Raw genomic sequence first — 17,868 nt, 5'->3', positions numbered from 1 at the left:
TTTTACTTCCATTGTATTTAAAAATACATTGTTAAATAAAAGCTTTCCTTCCCTGTGCAGGACTTTCTCAATATAAAAGTAAGAAAACCACAAAATAGAAGTAGCTGAAGAACATAATTATGTATTACCATTTATTGCATTAAATCTGTATTATAAACAGTTCAATAACTTGAATTTCATATCATAAGGTGAATATAAGGTAATCTGAAATTCACCATGCAATGCAGAAATGCCCAATTTTTCATACTTCAAGTTTGGCAGCTAGGCAGATTCAACTTCTTTTTAAATATCTAAAGGTCTGTAGAGAAGACAGTTATTGTGCATTTTTTGTAATTATTACTGATTTCTACGTTCTGTTATTACATTACGAATGTTATAGAAAATGTCAAGTTTGAATAGCATGACTGCTGTATGTGAGTGAGCAAAAGCAAAAGATCAATGTTTACAACTGGAGTGATGTCACACTATATGTATGCCATACCAACTGTAACTACTGTGCTGACACACAACTATGCCAAATCAGCTCTAACTGTTCTCCTGATGTCATGTGCCCATGCAAGTATTCATAATTTAATCAGAATTTCTATCATATTAATTTTTCTGTTCCACCATTTTTAGCATTTTTCTATTTTACAAAAATTTAGAAACTTCAGTCATTTATATTTTTCCCCACTAGTATGATAGTAAGACTGCCAAGTACTAGTAATTTGGTTTGGATTTGAATCCAGGTAAATGTGTTGGCTGCATAGATGGTTTTTGTGGTTTCTCCGTGCATAATATGAATTAGTTTACCTTAGAAAGTTCTGCATTGACTGCATCATCTCCCTTAGGCAGATATCCATCATGTGCTTCCCGTGTTCATCCTAATCTTACCTCATTTATATTTTAAATGCCAAAAAACATGCTATTTTCTATTCTTTTAGGGCCTACTGATTGCCAAAAAAAAATATTTTTTCTTCATTTAATTTCAATTTACCTTCCTATTCTATTTCAGTTTGCATTAATTTGTGTTAAAATATGTCTAATGTTTACATTTTTGTATGGTTTTATTGAAGTGGTGGCTTTGTTTATTTAGTCAATTCTTAAAACTAATTTTAAGCATCATACATTTTCAAACTTTGCACCATCAAAAATACCAAAATGATGTCCTAAATGCAAATTTTTCTAAATTAGTTTACCAAATTTTGAGTCTTCCAAGAATTCTTCGATTTATTATTGTGCAGTAGCTTAAAATGTTGGATTTCTAAATCAAAAGATTCAATCCTTGATTTATAACAGCCTTAAGATTTTAAATGATTGTCATATTGAATTGTTTAGCCCTTTAAGCAGTTGCAAGATTAAGCAGTTTACCTACCCAAGTACGCACGTAATATCAGTCAGTCGTAAATTTGTAATGCAAGCTGTGTTCATTTACACATGATGCAGTGCATAACTGGCACATAAGATGAGCTTGTTGATGACTATCAAAGGATTAATAAAGCAGAAATTTATATGAATTGAATGTAATTGTTAATCTCTTGAAATCTGATGAAAAAAGATGGCATCGTGTATACTTCATTGCTATGCTGATTTGGAGAAATAGTTTTCCTGTGTTCAGGATCATTTAAAAAAAATTTTTTGTCTAAACTAGACTAAAAAAAGGGAAAATTATGTATATGTATATGTATATAAGGACAGTCAGTAACTATTAAAATTTATAGTTTTAGCTAAATATATTAAAAATTTAAAAAAAAAAATCTTAGCTATTTTTTTAGGTTTTTTTTAGCTGTCATAATGTGACTAAAAATCATAGAAAAGTTATATATGTATTATATTAATAGAATTTTAGTGAACAATAGAGGTAATAGTATACAGATGACGAATATAAGAATGAATGCATTTAAATTTTTCTCTTTGATAATTTTGATTATAGAGTATAGAAATAACATACAAGAATGATTATATTCAGTTCATTTAAAAAATGTTGTTCACAATTTTGATTTAAAATTTGCCATTGTTAGCAGCCCCATGATTTTAGTCTTATGTGATCAAAAATAAATACTATGATGATAGCTAAAAAAAAATATTTTTTTTACTTAAGCACATTTAACAAAAACTTTGTAACTTCCATATATATTTTATCTAATGCAGTTCATTGGTAAAGACTATAGAGAGGTAAGAAGCCATTGGATTTAGTTATTAATTATATTAATTATGATTTTATTAAATATGAGAGGATTAAAGATTAATTCCTGTATCAAATCTTTTCTTTTGCTTTCTTCATTTTTTCTAAACAATGTATCAACTAATTCTTTAATTCATGTACCATAGGTCATTAACATTGTGACATTCATTTCATAATATGTATTTTTGTCACAGTCAAGGATGTCTTTTAATATTTTGTATATGAAACATCTTGTTAATATATACAGGAAAGAATAGGCTTAATTACTTACACAAAGTATATATATACAAGCTGATTCAAAGAACTTCACAAAAACTTACATTTTGGTGAATTTTAACTATGTACGCTAAAGCAATTTAGAACACAAATACTTGAAAATCATAGAAACCCCACCTCTGCACTAGGATCCATAGAATTTCTTAATTCTCAATTCTATTGTATTTCTAGTGTTTCTGAAGTTTTCTTTCAAATTTCCTGTACTTCTTCCGTGTTTGTTTAAAATAATTAAAAATGTAAAAGTATAGTGAAAATTTCATATTTATATATTTTTCATGTTCAAAATTTTTTTTAAACATAGATTATTCATAGTACTAATTTACTTTTTACCTGCTTTCGAATGACTACATGAATTCCTAAATGGAATTTTTCCCTAATGAGCAAGTTTCTCCTCAAAGTCTTCCATGAAGACATTCCTCTTACTATGGAATAAGTTATCAAGAACTCTTTTGTAATTGACTAATTAATTTAGCTGTAGAATTTGTATTGTTTTCAGAAATTAACATGTGCACATGTAATTTGCATGTAATATGGTGATTGAGTCAGATGTTGCAGATTTGTGGTTTATGATATTATTATATATGATTACAGGGCTTGATTTCACTAAGATATGTTATCCATAGAGTTGCTCACAAGGTTTCTTCTTTGGTTTGAATTCCATTATACAGTTCAACACTCTTTTGAAGTGGAATGTGTTTTGAGCTCAGTGCAAGGCTTATGTGGCTGCAAAGCATTTTTGACATTGCAGTTAGTTTTTTAACTTGTATAATATTTATGTAATTTGTTTATTTGTATAATATTTATATAATATTTGTATAATATAAGAACAAATATATAAATTTATTTGTTCTTTTTATGCCTTTGTAATGTACTACACAAGCTTTTTAAATTTCATGTTATTCTAATAATGATTGATAGAGTATTTATGCCACATATAGAAATTCTAGTAAACCCCAGTTTTATAATTTGAGGCCTTTTTATGTGACTAATGAACTAGTGGAGGAAAATGGTGTGGAAATCATGTTTTATTAATTACAAAAAATGTTCTATATGCAGTTAAGCCTGGTTGAAAGTAATATGAAAGTTTGTTACATTTCCCCAATAAATTTTTTTCCCACATATCTCCAACTTAAAGAAAAATTCTTACATTTCAATTATCAATAGGCTTTATTTTTACATTCATGATGCCAACATATTGCACAAAAAATGCAGACACAAGCATGCACAAAGAAAATGCATACAATAAAAACAAACTGCCTGACACAAGACAAAAGCATCATGACAAAAAAATTTTTAAGAATGGTTGTTTAATTTTCATTTTCCAGATGTGATGCATCTATACTAATTTCTGACAGATAAGTATTTGGGTAGTTTCACTGAAACGTCTCGCTCTGTTAAGAATTCTTTCTTTATTTTTGGTGATCCTCAGAAAGACCAACATATCTATCCAAAGCAAGGTACGAGAATTAAAAAACTTTTACTTATGTCCTGTAGTTGTGCTGATTTGATAATGCAAAAATTATGCAATTAGGGACGGAGAAGATAGCTGAAAAGATTAAAATTAATAATAAATATTTTTAAATAGTATTAATTTAACACAAAAACTGAGTAAAACTAATCAAATTTTAAAAGAAGTAATAAACTATTTTAAATTAATGGGAAGCTATTTTAAAGAAGTATGAACCTTAAAATAATAAATACCAAATGTTAAAATTAACAGTTTGTACATCATTAGAAATGTTTATATGATATATAACTGCTCTAAGTTTTTAAATGTTTAAAATATTTACAAAATGTTGAACCCGGAAACAAAATATTATGTTTTCATCATTAACAATATCAATTGAAAGCTATTTTTTAAAGAAATTTAAATTTACACACATTACACACATTAAAACTATTACTGAAGACCCATGGCATTATGTTTTAAAACATGAAATTTTATAAAATGATTAATTAAAACGTGCAAGAAAGATCACGAATTCTTATTAAGCATGTATACACAGCATGTCTGTCTACAAAATGGCAATTTACAGTGTAAATAGTTATTGATGAAGAACTGTAAAATGCTATTTGGACCTCATTTTTGGTATACAGAAAGCTCAGTTATTTTTCATTTATGAAATCTTAAAAACTAGTTTCTAAAATTACAAAATTACACCATAACAATTTAAAAGAAAAATATTTATGTATTTTATTGTCAGAACTTATGTAAAAGAATGTTTTTTATGTATAGATGCAGCAAATACAGATGGTATGCAGAATTTTTTCATATTATTTGTTTGACTAAGTTTAAAATTTATATTTCATATTTTTATAATTTTTAAATCATTATATATTTATTATATATATAAATTACAATATACTACCATATTTCCTACTTCATCACTACAAAAAGTATGATATTAGTAATATGATAAATATATACTGCATAACACTGTCATGAAGTGGGAAATATTTCGGATTATCCACAAAGAAATTTGCATCAAAAGATATATTTATAATTGTGATAAATTTCTCATACAATAAATATGAAGACAATGAGTGTTTTGCACACAACACATATCACAAGAAGTAAATGATTTCAAAACTTCACTTATTGCACAAAAACATATTTAAAATAATGATTTAAATAAACAGCAATGACATTATTTTTTAAAAAGTTGCACTTTCCAACAATTTTGGTAAAATTTTCAGATTTTTTATATCTATATACACAGATATATATGTATTCTCTATTTTTATAAAAATCATGGTCCTGATTTTACAGAAACTTAATGTCCAATGTAATAAAAAAAAGAAAAAAACACCAGACATTAAATGTATATGAATTTCCACAAACTAGTCAGTACCAAAACGGCACAATATTGGAAAATTCAAAATCATTGTGGTAAACGAGCAACTACACAAACTTTCACAATTGCTTTTGATTTCCACTGACCAATGCCAAAATACTTTCAGCATCTCCATGCCAGCACAATTAAGAGTAACTTGTCCCTGCACTCTGATTATACAGGCTTCCAGCACATACCCGAGAATGTTCTGGCCATCGCATTGTCTGTAAAAGAGGGGAAAAAATGCAAAATTGATTGGTATGTTTGATCTTATATTTAATCCTATTCTTTTGTCTTAATTAGACTTCATAACATTTCTACAATAAAACATAAAAAATGCAATTCACTTAGATTTACAAATAAAAACTGAAATGAAGATTTTTTTAATAGGGGGTTCCTTTTTGATTATTTCAACATTTCCTTTTTATTATGATAAAAGCTGAAACATAGTTCACATAGATTTTCACAGAAATTATTAATTTATCTCAAGTGTTTTCTAACTATTAACTTATTTCAGCTTTTAGCTGTTCCCAAATTAATTTTTTTATAAGTTCTCATTCTCTTTTCATTAGGGTTAGAGAGTGATCTAAGATCATTTCTCTAATCTTGCTGAGACCATCAAATATGCAATTAAGGCAACCATTAAAATGATCGGTTTTGCAGTAAAATTAAAACATTTTATGTGTTTATCAAACTGGGGAGTTATATTTCCAATTATTATTAAAGCAAGATTATATAGTTAACTCCCAGTACCAAATTTGGCCAGCATCCATGAAGACCTGCAGAGATGAATATATGCTATAAACCTTAATAATACAACTCTCAGAGATAAGCACTAGCTGTAGCTGACAGCATTTTGGAATTAAATCGCATGATTTCAATCATGCTGAGCATTTTGAAGAAACATTCTGCAGCATGTTTATCACTAAATGGACTAAACTATTAATGCAATTGTAATTTTGGTTTAAATAACAGGTTAGCTATGGCATTTTCTTGAAAACAAATGATGTTCATTTATCTTTTATTTTTAACATCAGTTTTGGGTATTACAGAGCAGTAAGTGATTAACAAGAGTATTATAAATTTCAGGATAAAAAAAGTGTGAAGGATTTAAATCCACTTGCTGTTTCAAAGTACCGTTATTTTCTAGAAGTGTCATAATTTGCTTTTTATTTAAATAAAAGCTTCAAGTTCTTTTGCCTTTTAAAATGGTTTCAAGAAAGCTGGTGCTCATAAATACATCCACTAAGTTAGAAACTGATTTGGGTGTATCTTACCAAAAATAAATAAAAAATTTAAGTTTGTGTATGTAGAAGAAGTAGATGATGATAATATACAAAGTAAAGTCTCTGCAGAGATATTATTTGCATGCTGGCAAAATTTATTTCTATAATTTTTTATTTTAATGCATGGAATTCAAAGAAGCATAAATTACTCAGAAAATTAAGAGTGCATTGTCAGAAGACTGTTAATGAAGAATTGATCAAATACGTTGCAAAACTCATGGCAAGAATGGTGTTAACTATTGAGAAGCAGGGGGTATTTTTGACAAAATAATGGGAAGAGATCACTACTTATAGTACTGTCAATAAATGCTAAATGCTATTGTAATGACAACTGTGCATCAGTTCTGATTAGTTAATCTATAAAATAACTAATGAAACACCCAAGATCATTTATTAATTTATTTTACGCTTACTGAATATGTGCGCAGATAACAGTCTGCTCCTATACTTCAAGCTGAACATTCCACTAAAGGCAAATAGATTTTGAACAAAGTCATATGTTCTTTGCAACTGTGAAGTAGGTTTCAATTCAGGATTTCATTATTTATATGGGATCTGATATCTCTTAATATTCCCAGCATAAAAACATTGGAAAATCAAAAAGCATTGTAATACTTCTTCTAGAATCAAAAGTCGTATCCTACGTATAGATTACTGGTAAACAAGTTTACGTATTTTGATGTACAGTTTAAAAATGGTACAGACGTGTGGTGCAAAAAAAAATGAAAATGGTACAGACGTGTGGTGCTAAAAAAAAAATGAAGTCCACAAATGAAAGAGAAACTCATAAATGGAAGAAGGATGCTTTTACTCCTTTTTGAACCATGATAGCCATAACATGGCACGATAAGAAAAATGTTTTTATGATTTCAATGCGTATGCATAAAGTTTGCAGATAATTCAAAATGCAACAAGAAGCAAGAAATTGTATAGAAACTAACTTGTGTACGTGACTACAATAAACTGACAAATGTAATAGACAGGCAATATAATAGCAGCAATTCAACTTTACAGGCAATCAGATATTAAAGAAATATAAAAAAAATCAACCTCCCACCAGAAGAAAAATGTTAAGATAATGAAGATCAGATTATCAATAAGAAGAATGAGATGTTAAGTTGTGCATGTTTCAATTTCACAAAATATATCATACCAAATTACATATTAAAATTATTGCACATTTTGCTTCAGCAGTTTTTAATTATACTATTATTGTTATATCTAATTTATATTACATTGCATATTTATATGTATTAATTATCTAATTAAAGTAATTATTGTTTGAATGGAAGTTAATATTTTGCCCTTTTCTTCTAAAAAAACAATTCTAACCAGAACACCAAAGACTATCCATATTCCAATTATTGTTAGTAAGAGTGTAAGGTCTTTTAAGTGAAAAGATTTAAGCAATCAGAAACTGAGATAAGCGCTTGCATTAATTCTGGACGATTGATATCACAGGAAGACCAGAATTCAGGGAAAACACCTCATCTTTTGAAGTTTATTCGCAATTGGCTTTTAGATAATGATTTCGTGTTATTTGAATATTCCGTTATAAATAAAACTCTACTTTAGGAATTACTTAATGCTGGTGAATACAAAGTTTGCTGCTAACTGACAGAGCTCACGTGTTATGTGAAAAATCTCAGTGACAAAATATCATGTAATAATAATTTATATTTAATAATATAAATAATATATCATTTACTTATAGTGATACTAGGCAAGGAAGGTTTCATTCGAGTTCCAAGAAAATACAAATAAAGGAGATAGACTAGACGAGTGTTAAAATTTCAGCTGGTTTGCGACGTGCTGGTGTAAAAACTAGTTGAAAATAATGGCAAAATGTCATTTTCATATTCAGAAATAGTGATGTTGAAAAAATATCGATTGCCCATTGGAAAATTCCAAATGGATATTGGACATGACTGTCATAGAACATGATAGTTTAAGTATATATATATATTAGTTAAATTTAAACAAATTTAAATTTTAAACAAATACGTATAAAAGTAGAAAAGCAAATTTAAATTCTAAAAAAAGGAAAAAAGCCAAAATAATTTAAAATTTAAAAATATGCAAACATGTAAAAGATTTAATTCTCAAACTAATCTACAATATCATTTAAATTCAGAAGCATAAGTAAATCAAGTGTAAAATCTATCCATGAAGATAAATCTACTAATTTAATAAATTAAAATTAAATTAAACATTTTTTTAAAAAAATTCATATGTGAATGATCGTAGAGTAGGCAGGAGACAGACTTATCAAGGGGAAGTTGCCTCCAAACCTAACTCTCCAATCATTCAATTCGTGTTTCATCATTCATGCAGGCAAGGGTAAAAGTCAAAACCAAAAGTAATTCCAATAAAGTGGTACTCTTAGAAATTAACATTTAAGTATTAACATTAAAGAATTAAAGTTCAAAAAGGAAAATACTAATTAAGTCTTTTGAGAAACAAGCAAGTAAAGTCAAAAATTAAACTTTTTCTTAAAAAATTATATTTTTTAAAAATTAATTTTTTTATAAAATAATAAAAAAATCTAGAAACCAATGTATTTTAGAAATCCTTGTCTACAGAAACTTCCCCTACACGAATATGCATATCAATTAAAAGAACTATACATAGTCCATATGAACCAATAAGAAATAAAAAACAAAAAGAACTAATTCACAATTTTTAAAATAAATATATATTTAAAAATAATTTCATATTTAGAAAATACTTAGATACTACATAAAAAATTTAAAAAAAAAATACTTAAAGCAAGTAAATAGTAAGTTTTAATTCTAACTTACCTACTATATGAGTGTTGGGGTCTGCAAAAGTGTTGTGAAAGAGAAGTAAGTGTGTTCTTCAAATTATATAGATGGCGCTTATGTAGGTACAGTTGAGTGTCAAGCTGCTATCTTTGTTATAGTAAAAAATTTTTTGTAAATATTAATATTAATTAAATTAAAATCCTAAAGGTAGTAATATCAATTATTTAGGGAGTTAAGTAACTGAGCCAATAATCAAGAGATGTATGTTTGCTTGAAGGAAATTAAAGTGAAGTGGTATGTGAAAAAAATGTAAACTGTTTGTAATTTGAAATGTGTGTTCTGTTGAAAAATTGTTAAAAAAATTAAGTGAAAGATATATTGTGTGAAAATTTCAAAAAATTAAAGTAATTAAGAAAAACTGAAATGATTTAATATTAAACTTTTAAAGTAAAATCTTTTTAAAAAACCTCTAAAAATTCCCAGAAATTTCTCAAAAATTCCTTTAGAAGGTTAAATAAAACTTAAATTTGATGAAAGAAAATATTAAAATTTAATGAACTTGATTTAATTGGTATATCAAAACTTAACTAAATACTGGTTAAAGTGTGGAAAATTAGAAGAAGATTAAAATCTTCACTCAATTCGGACTATAATTGAGACTTTTGAAAAGAGTTGCCCCTTTATTAGTAAAAGGAAAGAATCCAGTATTGATTAAATATACATATTTACAAAATATTTACAATAAAAATTTACAATAATTTCTCTACTCTTTTATATCCTTCATTACCCTCCAGTTAAGGTTTAAGGTATATCATATCCAAAAGATCCAAAAAATTATAAAGTAAAGTCAAGGCCTGCCTTTTTAATATATAAATTAATAAATTTCGGTGGTACTTGGTTATCAACTTGTACATTAATTAGTTTTATGATTTCTTTCTTTAAATCGTCATTTTCAGTACATATATTTTTTATTCTGATAATTTGGCTATGAAATGTGTTTTCTATTACTTTTCTAGAGATATTAGAGTTCCAATTAATTAGTTTAATAGTAGGAAAATGGAAATTACTTCTTTTATCAAATAATTTAATTTTATTGTGTTTAATAATTTGCAGGTCTAGGAATTCAATAGTATCTTGATTCGTATTCATTTTATTAAGTGTTAAACTATTTGGGTAAATTTTGAATTTCTCAAAAGTAGAATTATTATTGAAAGTTATAATATCATCTATGTATCTAAAAGTATGAGTAAATAGCTTTAATTCATTTTTATTTAAACTGAGTTGGAATTTATATTCAAATGTAAAAAGAAATAGGTTACAAATTTGTGTAGAACTGTTTGCTCCCGTAGGAATTCCTCTAACTTGCTGAAAGATCTTATTATTGTATTTAATGTAGTTATTAAATAATGCACAATTCAGATAAGTATTCCATCTTTCAATACAAAGGATGTCAAGTATGTCAGGAAAAAGTTGTGGAAGTTGCATTAAACTAGTAAAAATTTCTTCTAATGGTAGAGAAGTATAAAGGTTTTCAAAGTCATAGCAGTTAATGTTCTTGATTGTTAAACTTTTAAAACTGCTGAGAACTAGAGCATTATTATAAATAATCCATCTATAATTGTGTTGTTTGTTAACAAGATGTTGGATTAAATTAGAGATTTTTTTTTAAGTACAATTGCAAATATGTAATCTATATTCTTTTTATAATTATTTGTACCATTAGCAATAAATCTAAATTTGAGTGGTGATTTATGAAATTTTGGGAGAGCATATAGATTTGCTAATCTATTGTAGTTAGATGGTTGTGAAATTTGCACTTTCTTATGAAATGCTTTTAGCTTTTTTTGCAATAACATTTTCTTGTAGATTGGTGAGTTTGTAAGTAATGATGGCATTATTGAGTTCAGTATTAATTAATGAGACATAAAAAAATTTTCATATTATGCTAAAGTTATTATTGGCTTTGTCAATTTTGGTAATTATGAACTTTTGTTTTAAATCCTGTAAAAGAGGTATGAGAATATTCCACTGTAAATGACTATTAAATTCAATTCTTCGAATTTTTTGCTTGAATTCTTCTAATACTGCATGTTTCCATGCCATAAAGGTAGAATTTGGAATATTTAATTTGAAACTAGTTTTAACTATAAATTCGTCTATATTTTTTATGAAACTTTTAAAACTGTGATGTTTGTTAATTTTTAGTACTGGTCTAAATTTGGTACCTTTTTCCATTAAAATTCTTAAATGTTGGTTTTGAACTATTGCTAAATTACCTGTTATAATATGTTGATGAAATTTATCTATGAAATCTTTGTATTGAAGCTCTTTACAGTATCAATGGGCTGTAGTAGCTAATTCATGGTGGTTAATTAGCAATTTACTAAGAGGTTTTTGATACTTGAAAGCTGGTGAGATCTGTACTTTGGTAGCTGGAAAAAGTTGTTGACTTTTTCTGAAAATTTTGCTAAACTGAATATGATCATAGTTAGGATGAAGGAAATTGATTTTGCAGTAATATTTATTGTATTTGTTATTTGTAGAAATTGTGCTTACAAGTATTGTTGTGAATTAGTTCTTTTTGTTTCTTTTTGTTTTTTATTTCTTATTGGTTTATATGGATTATGTATAGTTCTTTTATAGTTTCTTTTTATTGATATGCATATTCGTGTAGGGGAAGTTTCTGTAGACAAGGATTTCTAAAATACATTTGTTTCTAGATTTTTTATTATTTTATAAAAAATTAATTTTTTAAGAAAAAGTTTAATTCTTGACTTTACTTGCTTGTTTCTCAAAAGACTTAATTAGTATTTTCCTTTTTGAACTTTAATTCTTTAATGTTAATACTTAAATGTTAATTTCTAAGAGTACCACTTTATTGGAATTACTTTTGGTTTTGACTTTTACCCTTGCCTGCATGAATGACGAAACACAAATTGAATGATAGGAGAGTTAGGTTTGGAGGCAACTTCCCCTTGATAAGTCTGTCTCCTGCCTACTCTACGATCATTCACATATGCATTTTTTTAAAAAATTGTTTAATTTAATTTTAATTTATTAAATTAGTAGATTTATTTTCATGGATAGATTTTACACTTGATTTACTTATGCTTCTGAATTTAAATGATATTGTAGATTAGTTCGAGAATTAAATCTTTTACATGTTTGCATATTTTTAAATTTTAAATTATTTTGGCTTTTTTCCTTTTTTTAGAATTTAAATTTGCTTTTCTACTTTTTTACTTTTATACGTATTTGTTTAGAATTTAAATTTGTTCATTCCTTGCAGCAATGGCGCAAAGAATATTTAATTAAATATCTAGTTAAATTTAATTTTTTTTTAATTAAACTCAATTTATTCTTATGAAACAATATATATTAGTTAAAGATGAAAACTGTGTTTCATCATGGAGAGAGTGCATCTGTCTCATAGAAGTCTTAACTATCTGAATAGTAGAAATGCAAGTTTTTAAAATGGAAGAGCAGTTTTTATTTTCAAAAGTTCTACTTTCAGAAAAGAATAAAATATTATATAGAACTTCGTGAGAATTCTTAAAGCTCTGTTTCCCGTTGAAAAATTAATTTACATTTGCTAGAATTGAAACTTAATTTGAACATACGATTAAGATATTTAAATAAAAAATTAGTTAATAAAACTAAAACAATAAGGCTAAATTCAATTGACAAAAACAATGGCATAATAAAAGAAAAAATAAAGTGTCGAAATTGTAAGTTATTTCTTAATATCACAAATTACTTGCTTTTTAATTAAACGAAAAGAGAGCTAGTTTTTATTTTGTTATCTTAAGTGCACCTATGCATTTGTAAGAAATGCCTAAACATTTTTCTTCAGTATATACGTAGCTGCAGCAAAAATGGATGTATACATATTAAAAATAGTATTTTTTATTGAATAGAACTGATTCAAACTATCTGCCCATACTAAAATTTTAGATTCAAATATTTGGCTACTTCTGGAATAAAAATATATCTTGTATTATGTATTATACTTTTATTTTTTAAACATTCATTTCAGAATATTGTTATATAAATGTATGATCTTGATATAAAATATTACATCTATGTATATTTAACATAAGCTAAACAAATATCAGATTCAGTTCTGGAATTATGAATTGGCACATAAAAATGTGCAAATGCAAAAACTATTTTGTTTTTTAAAATAGTTTTTTTTGGGGGGGGGCTTGCAAATTTTTTGTCTCAATTCATGATTTCAGAAATGAATAATGTGATATTTGAATTGGCTTGCCAATGATGCAACTAATGCACTGATGCAGTTAATGCAACTTACAGTACATAATTTGGGTTTTGGTTTTGTATATAATTTGTTGTTCATTTAAATTATTGGTCCAAAAGGACCAGTTGTTCATTTAAATTATTGGTCCAAAAGGACCAATCTCAAAATGCGATTTTGCTTTGTTTCAGTTTTCAGTCAAATCTGTTGCCATTTGGAAAAACATACAACATTGTTTCATATTTAATTTGTGTGTTATTAGTGACAAACTAAACTATTTAAAAGTGATGAATGCAGTTCTTAAAAATTGTTTTTTTCCTTTTTAATCTGGTTGATTTAAATGAAAATGCTTGCATTAATTCATGAAATACCTAATTAAGAACATTAAATACTATTATAGAATTACATTACATGTTTTTTCAATTTTTAATTTACAAAAGATATATAATGTACCCATGTTAGTATAAGTACATATTCATCTAATATCCTATAGGCCATCTCCGTTGATAAACTATACAGATCAACCATATTAAATTTTTAAAAAATCACTTTTGGGCAATAGTTAAAATCGTTCTCAGTAACCCTCTCAGTTTTTTTTTAAAATTAATTATTGTTATTTATTTAAGTTTATTTTTATATCTTTACATACTTATATATGTGTAAAATTTAGGATATTATATGCCTAAATATAAAATACATTAGAATTAGGATATATGTAATGCAGCTTTAGTCTCTGTATCAGCATTCATTAATTTATTTACTTGGTTATTATACCTTTAGTTTTAAACATATATTTCAAAAGTTATTTGTGGATGTATTTTGTGGAGTTCTTATCTGAGAGAGACCGTCTGTTAAGATTTTTTCAAAAATACTAGTGAATGGAAATTAATTAATTTCTGGCTAATTGTCGTGTCGCAATGATTAAGAATTTAAGAAAGGAAAAAGGCATTTTCGTTATCCAAGAGCTAGTAGACAGTCTAAAGGCAGGAAATAGGCCCATTTTTTTAGTAACCTCAGATAAGAACTCCACAAAATACATCCCTCAAGAATTCCAAGTCCCACCCACTACCATAAATTTCTTCACCCAAGTCTTGCCGACTGATATAATTCAAAGCCCCTACTGCCGCTAAGAATTTTCGGACACCCTACACTTCTGAGTCAGACACGAAGAGAACACACTGCCAACTCCCCCACTAGAAAGAATGTAAGTTACTTAATACCTTTCTGGCCTTTATATCTTCATGTACATTCACTGATCTTATTTATATTATTTTCTATTTTATTTTTATATTATTTTTATGTTCTCTTTGATTTGTTTTTGCAAAGTTTGCATTATTTATCTTTTTTATAATCTTCTATGTTTATTTCAACTTTACTTTGATTTCGATTTCATAATGACAATTTCCAATGTTTAATTTCTACAAATAATATAGTACTCAAATACATAAAGATGATAGTGTCGGGGACGATTACTCGAGTTTTACAAGATTTCTCTACAGTAATTGATTTTTACTCCAAATTGAATTGACTAAAATGCTTCATGAGAATCAGTTCTTTGAGTAACAACTATTCGCGGAAATATTTGGCCTGACTAGAATTGCCGGTTTGGCTTTAATTTATAACTCGAGTAAAGACGAAACACTTTCATATTTACGTATTTCTATCAATTATTGATCATTGAACGGGAGTTGGTTTGTTCCCCTTGAAAAGTCAACTAATTTCCGATCAATGACAATAATTACATGTTTTAATTTTTACTTTTGCAATTGTAATATTATTCTTCGTGATGATTTAACTCCAGTCCCCGTTAAAACATTATTAACATTTTGCTTTCAAATTACTTCAAAACATCTTTCAAAATATAACTTGCCAGTATGGATGCACACTTTTAAAATAATTCTACTTTAATTAAACTTAGGAGATAATATAATCAATTAATCAATATGGTTTAGGAAATAAATTATTATTAACTAACTTTGCAGCAATTGCGCAAGTAATAATAACTTGTATTCGCACTAAATGGATTTAAAAGTTCATACAACATTATATATATATATATATCATTCTTCTACTTCAGTATTTTTCTTTTTAGTGGTTCTACCTTGAACAGTGGCACTAAGAGCCTTGAAGTCTATTATTGTGAACTCCCAATTAACCAGGCTGCAGATTAAATGGTTTTGTCTAAAAAAATGTGTTTGTTGTGGAACAGTAAAAAAAAAAAAAAAAAAAATATCATAAAGCAGTTTAAACAAAGCTGTCTAAAATTACATGGGATAAAAGCAGAATGAACTTTGCCAAAAAGCAAACAGTTCTATTCAACTTTTTTTACATGAGTCTAAACTCAATGGCATTGTTCGAGTTCTGAAGTGAATATCGTTCTTTAATGTTATTTATAATTTAGTTTCTTAATTCTGATGTTTCTTCTTCTTTTTGTTCTTATTTTAATATATATAATCAAATGAACTTTTATTTTCCTACTTGAAACTGTTTGACATACACATAATTTGTTAGACAGCACTTTTATGTTTATTATAATATGGATTATTTTCTTTATTTTTTTTTTTAAATTGCTCTTTCATTAATGATAATTTTGATTTCACACTGACTCTTATGAAAGTTGCTTTGCATATACTTTATTAAAAATATTCCATATCCAAAGCCCAGCATAAAAGATCATAGCATTTTTATGAAAGTTAGTATTTGTCTTAATTATGTAACCTTCACTTCAGGGTCAGCACCTAATTGCTCACACATAACTGTGCAATTAAGAGTTAGCTTTTCTGACTAATTTATTGAGAAGGGAATGAGACCAAATCACTGTATATGAATGGACATTTCTAGTTGACAGAGCCATCCTCTGTTATACTAATTTTAACCTTTAACCTTGAAAGGCTATTGAGACATTTCTGTTATTTCTGATACCTTTTAGATATATAGGTAAATAAATAATTTTTGTATGCAGGTTTAAGGCCCAGCAATAAAATGGCAATGATTTTTGCAAAGTGTCGCCAAACAGCCACTGTTGCAATTTTGTTAAATCGAATATTATTTATGTTGTGGAAGGAATATTCAAAATTAACCCGAGGTCCGATCAGTTTGTTAAAGCTATGTAAACCCTACCCCTTAATACGGAAATGGACCACACCCGGTCTAGCTGAGTGTAAGGTGACCTTTGACACAAAGGGGGTGTTTCAGGAATTTTTTTTTTATTCTGTTCGGACAAAAAGCCAGTTTTCTGGTCGCTTAGGCCTGGTGCGAGTAAACATGTTTCTAATTTCGAGTTTGAAGTGCACTGAGTTCGTAGCACAACATGGCTCGCAGATTAACATATGATGAAGAAATGGAACGATTACGTAATTTGCTAGATGAAGTATCGAATCTATTGAAGGTGATGATTTATTGTCTGATTGCGATGAAAGGTTTAGTGAGCATAATACGTTGTCTGAAGAAGAAATCGAGTTTGATGAAGAGGACGCTATTGATTCTAATTCAGTTTGTGATTGTTTTATTGGAAAAGATGGAAAGACAATTTGGAAGAAAACAAAATTTCATCAAAAAGTTCGAACTTTATCGCGAAATATTATTTCAAAGTTGCCTGGAAATGTTCGAGTGGCAAAAAACGTAACTTCTCCTTTTGAGTCTTCGAGTTTATTACTGGATGAAAATATCTTGAATACGATCGTCGCCTGTACAAATATATATATTGACACTATCAGTGACAACTTTCAGAGAGAATGCGATGCTAAAAATCAAAACTCTCCGAAATTAAAGCTTTTATTGGATTGCTATATTTATGTGGTATTCATAAATCATCCCATGTGCATCTGAGAGATTTATGGCGTACTGAGGGAATGGGAATAGAACTATTTCACAGGACCATGTCTCATAATCGTTTTTTGTTTCTTATGAGATGCATAAAATTTGATGATGTTAGAAACAGGCAAATGAGAAAAGAAATGGACAAACTTGCCCCAATAAGATATGTATTTGGCTCATTTGTGCATAATTGTCAGGAGTTTTACACAGCTAGATCATATGTTACAATTGACGAAAAACTCGAACCATTTAGAGAATGCTGTTCATTTCGACAGTACATGCCAAAAAAGCCAGCTAGGTATGGAATAAAGATTTTCGCTCTTGTTGATGCCAGAACTTTCTTTACATGTAATTTAGAAGTTTATGTAGGTACTCAGCCCCAAGGCCCGTATCATGTAAATAATTCACCAGTTGAAGTCGTCAAAAGGTTAACAGAAAAGTTAAATTCTGAGAGAGATGTAACAGTCGACAA

The 17,868-nt window shown here is 27.5% G+C and overlaps 2 protein-coding genes across 6 annotated transcripts in view; one reads left to right on the top strand and one right to left on the bottom strand.

The window, feature by feature from the left end:
* The window catches only part of LOC118196808 (ribosomal RNA small subunit methyltransferase NEP1), a 66,148-nt gene extending 62,706 nt beyond the window's left edge, over positions 1-3,442 (top strand). For both annotated transcript variants that reach the window (XM_085817519.1, XM_085817520.1), the window contains exon 7: positions 3,032-3,442. The gene's annotated coding sequence lies outside the window, so the exon portion shown is untranslated. The remainder of the gene's footprint in view (positions 1-3,031) is intronic.
* A 146-nt stretch (positions 3,443-3,588) lies between these two features.
* LOC118196809 (uncharacterized) overlaps positions 3,589-17,868 on the bottom strand; it is a 151,751-nt gene continuing 137,471 nt past the window's right edge. For 3 of the 4 annotated variants that reach the window (XM_085817514.1, XM_085817515.1, XM_085817517.1), the window contains one exon: positions 3,589-5,498. In XM_085817514.1, coding sequence (XP_085673640.1) covers positions 5,421-5,498 — 78 coding nt within the window. In that variant the 3' untranslated portion in view covers positions 3,589-5,420. The remainder of the gene's footprint in view (positions 5,499-17,868) is intronic. The other variant, XM_085817516.1, reaches the window with a different exon arrangement.

The sequence above is a fragment of the Stegodyphus dumicola genome, chromosome 5, assembly GCF_044657685.1.
Source record: "Stegodyphus dumicola isolate Sdum_Otavi_A_Nest chromosome 5, ASM4465768v1".
In the NCBI taxonomy this organism is placed as follows: domain Eukaryota; kingdom Metazoa; phylum Arthropoda; class Arachnida; order Araneae; family Eresidae; genus Stegodyphus; species Stegodyphus dumicola.
The sequence above is the reverse complement of the archived record's forward strand: the minus strand, read 5'-3'. Positions and strand labels throughout refer to the sequence as shown.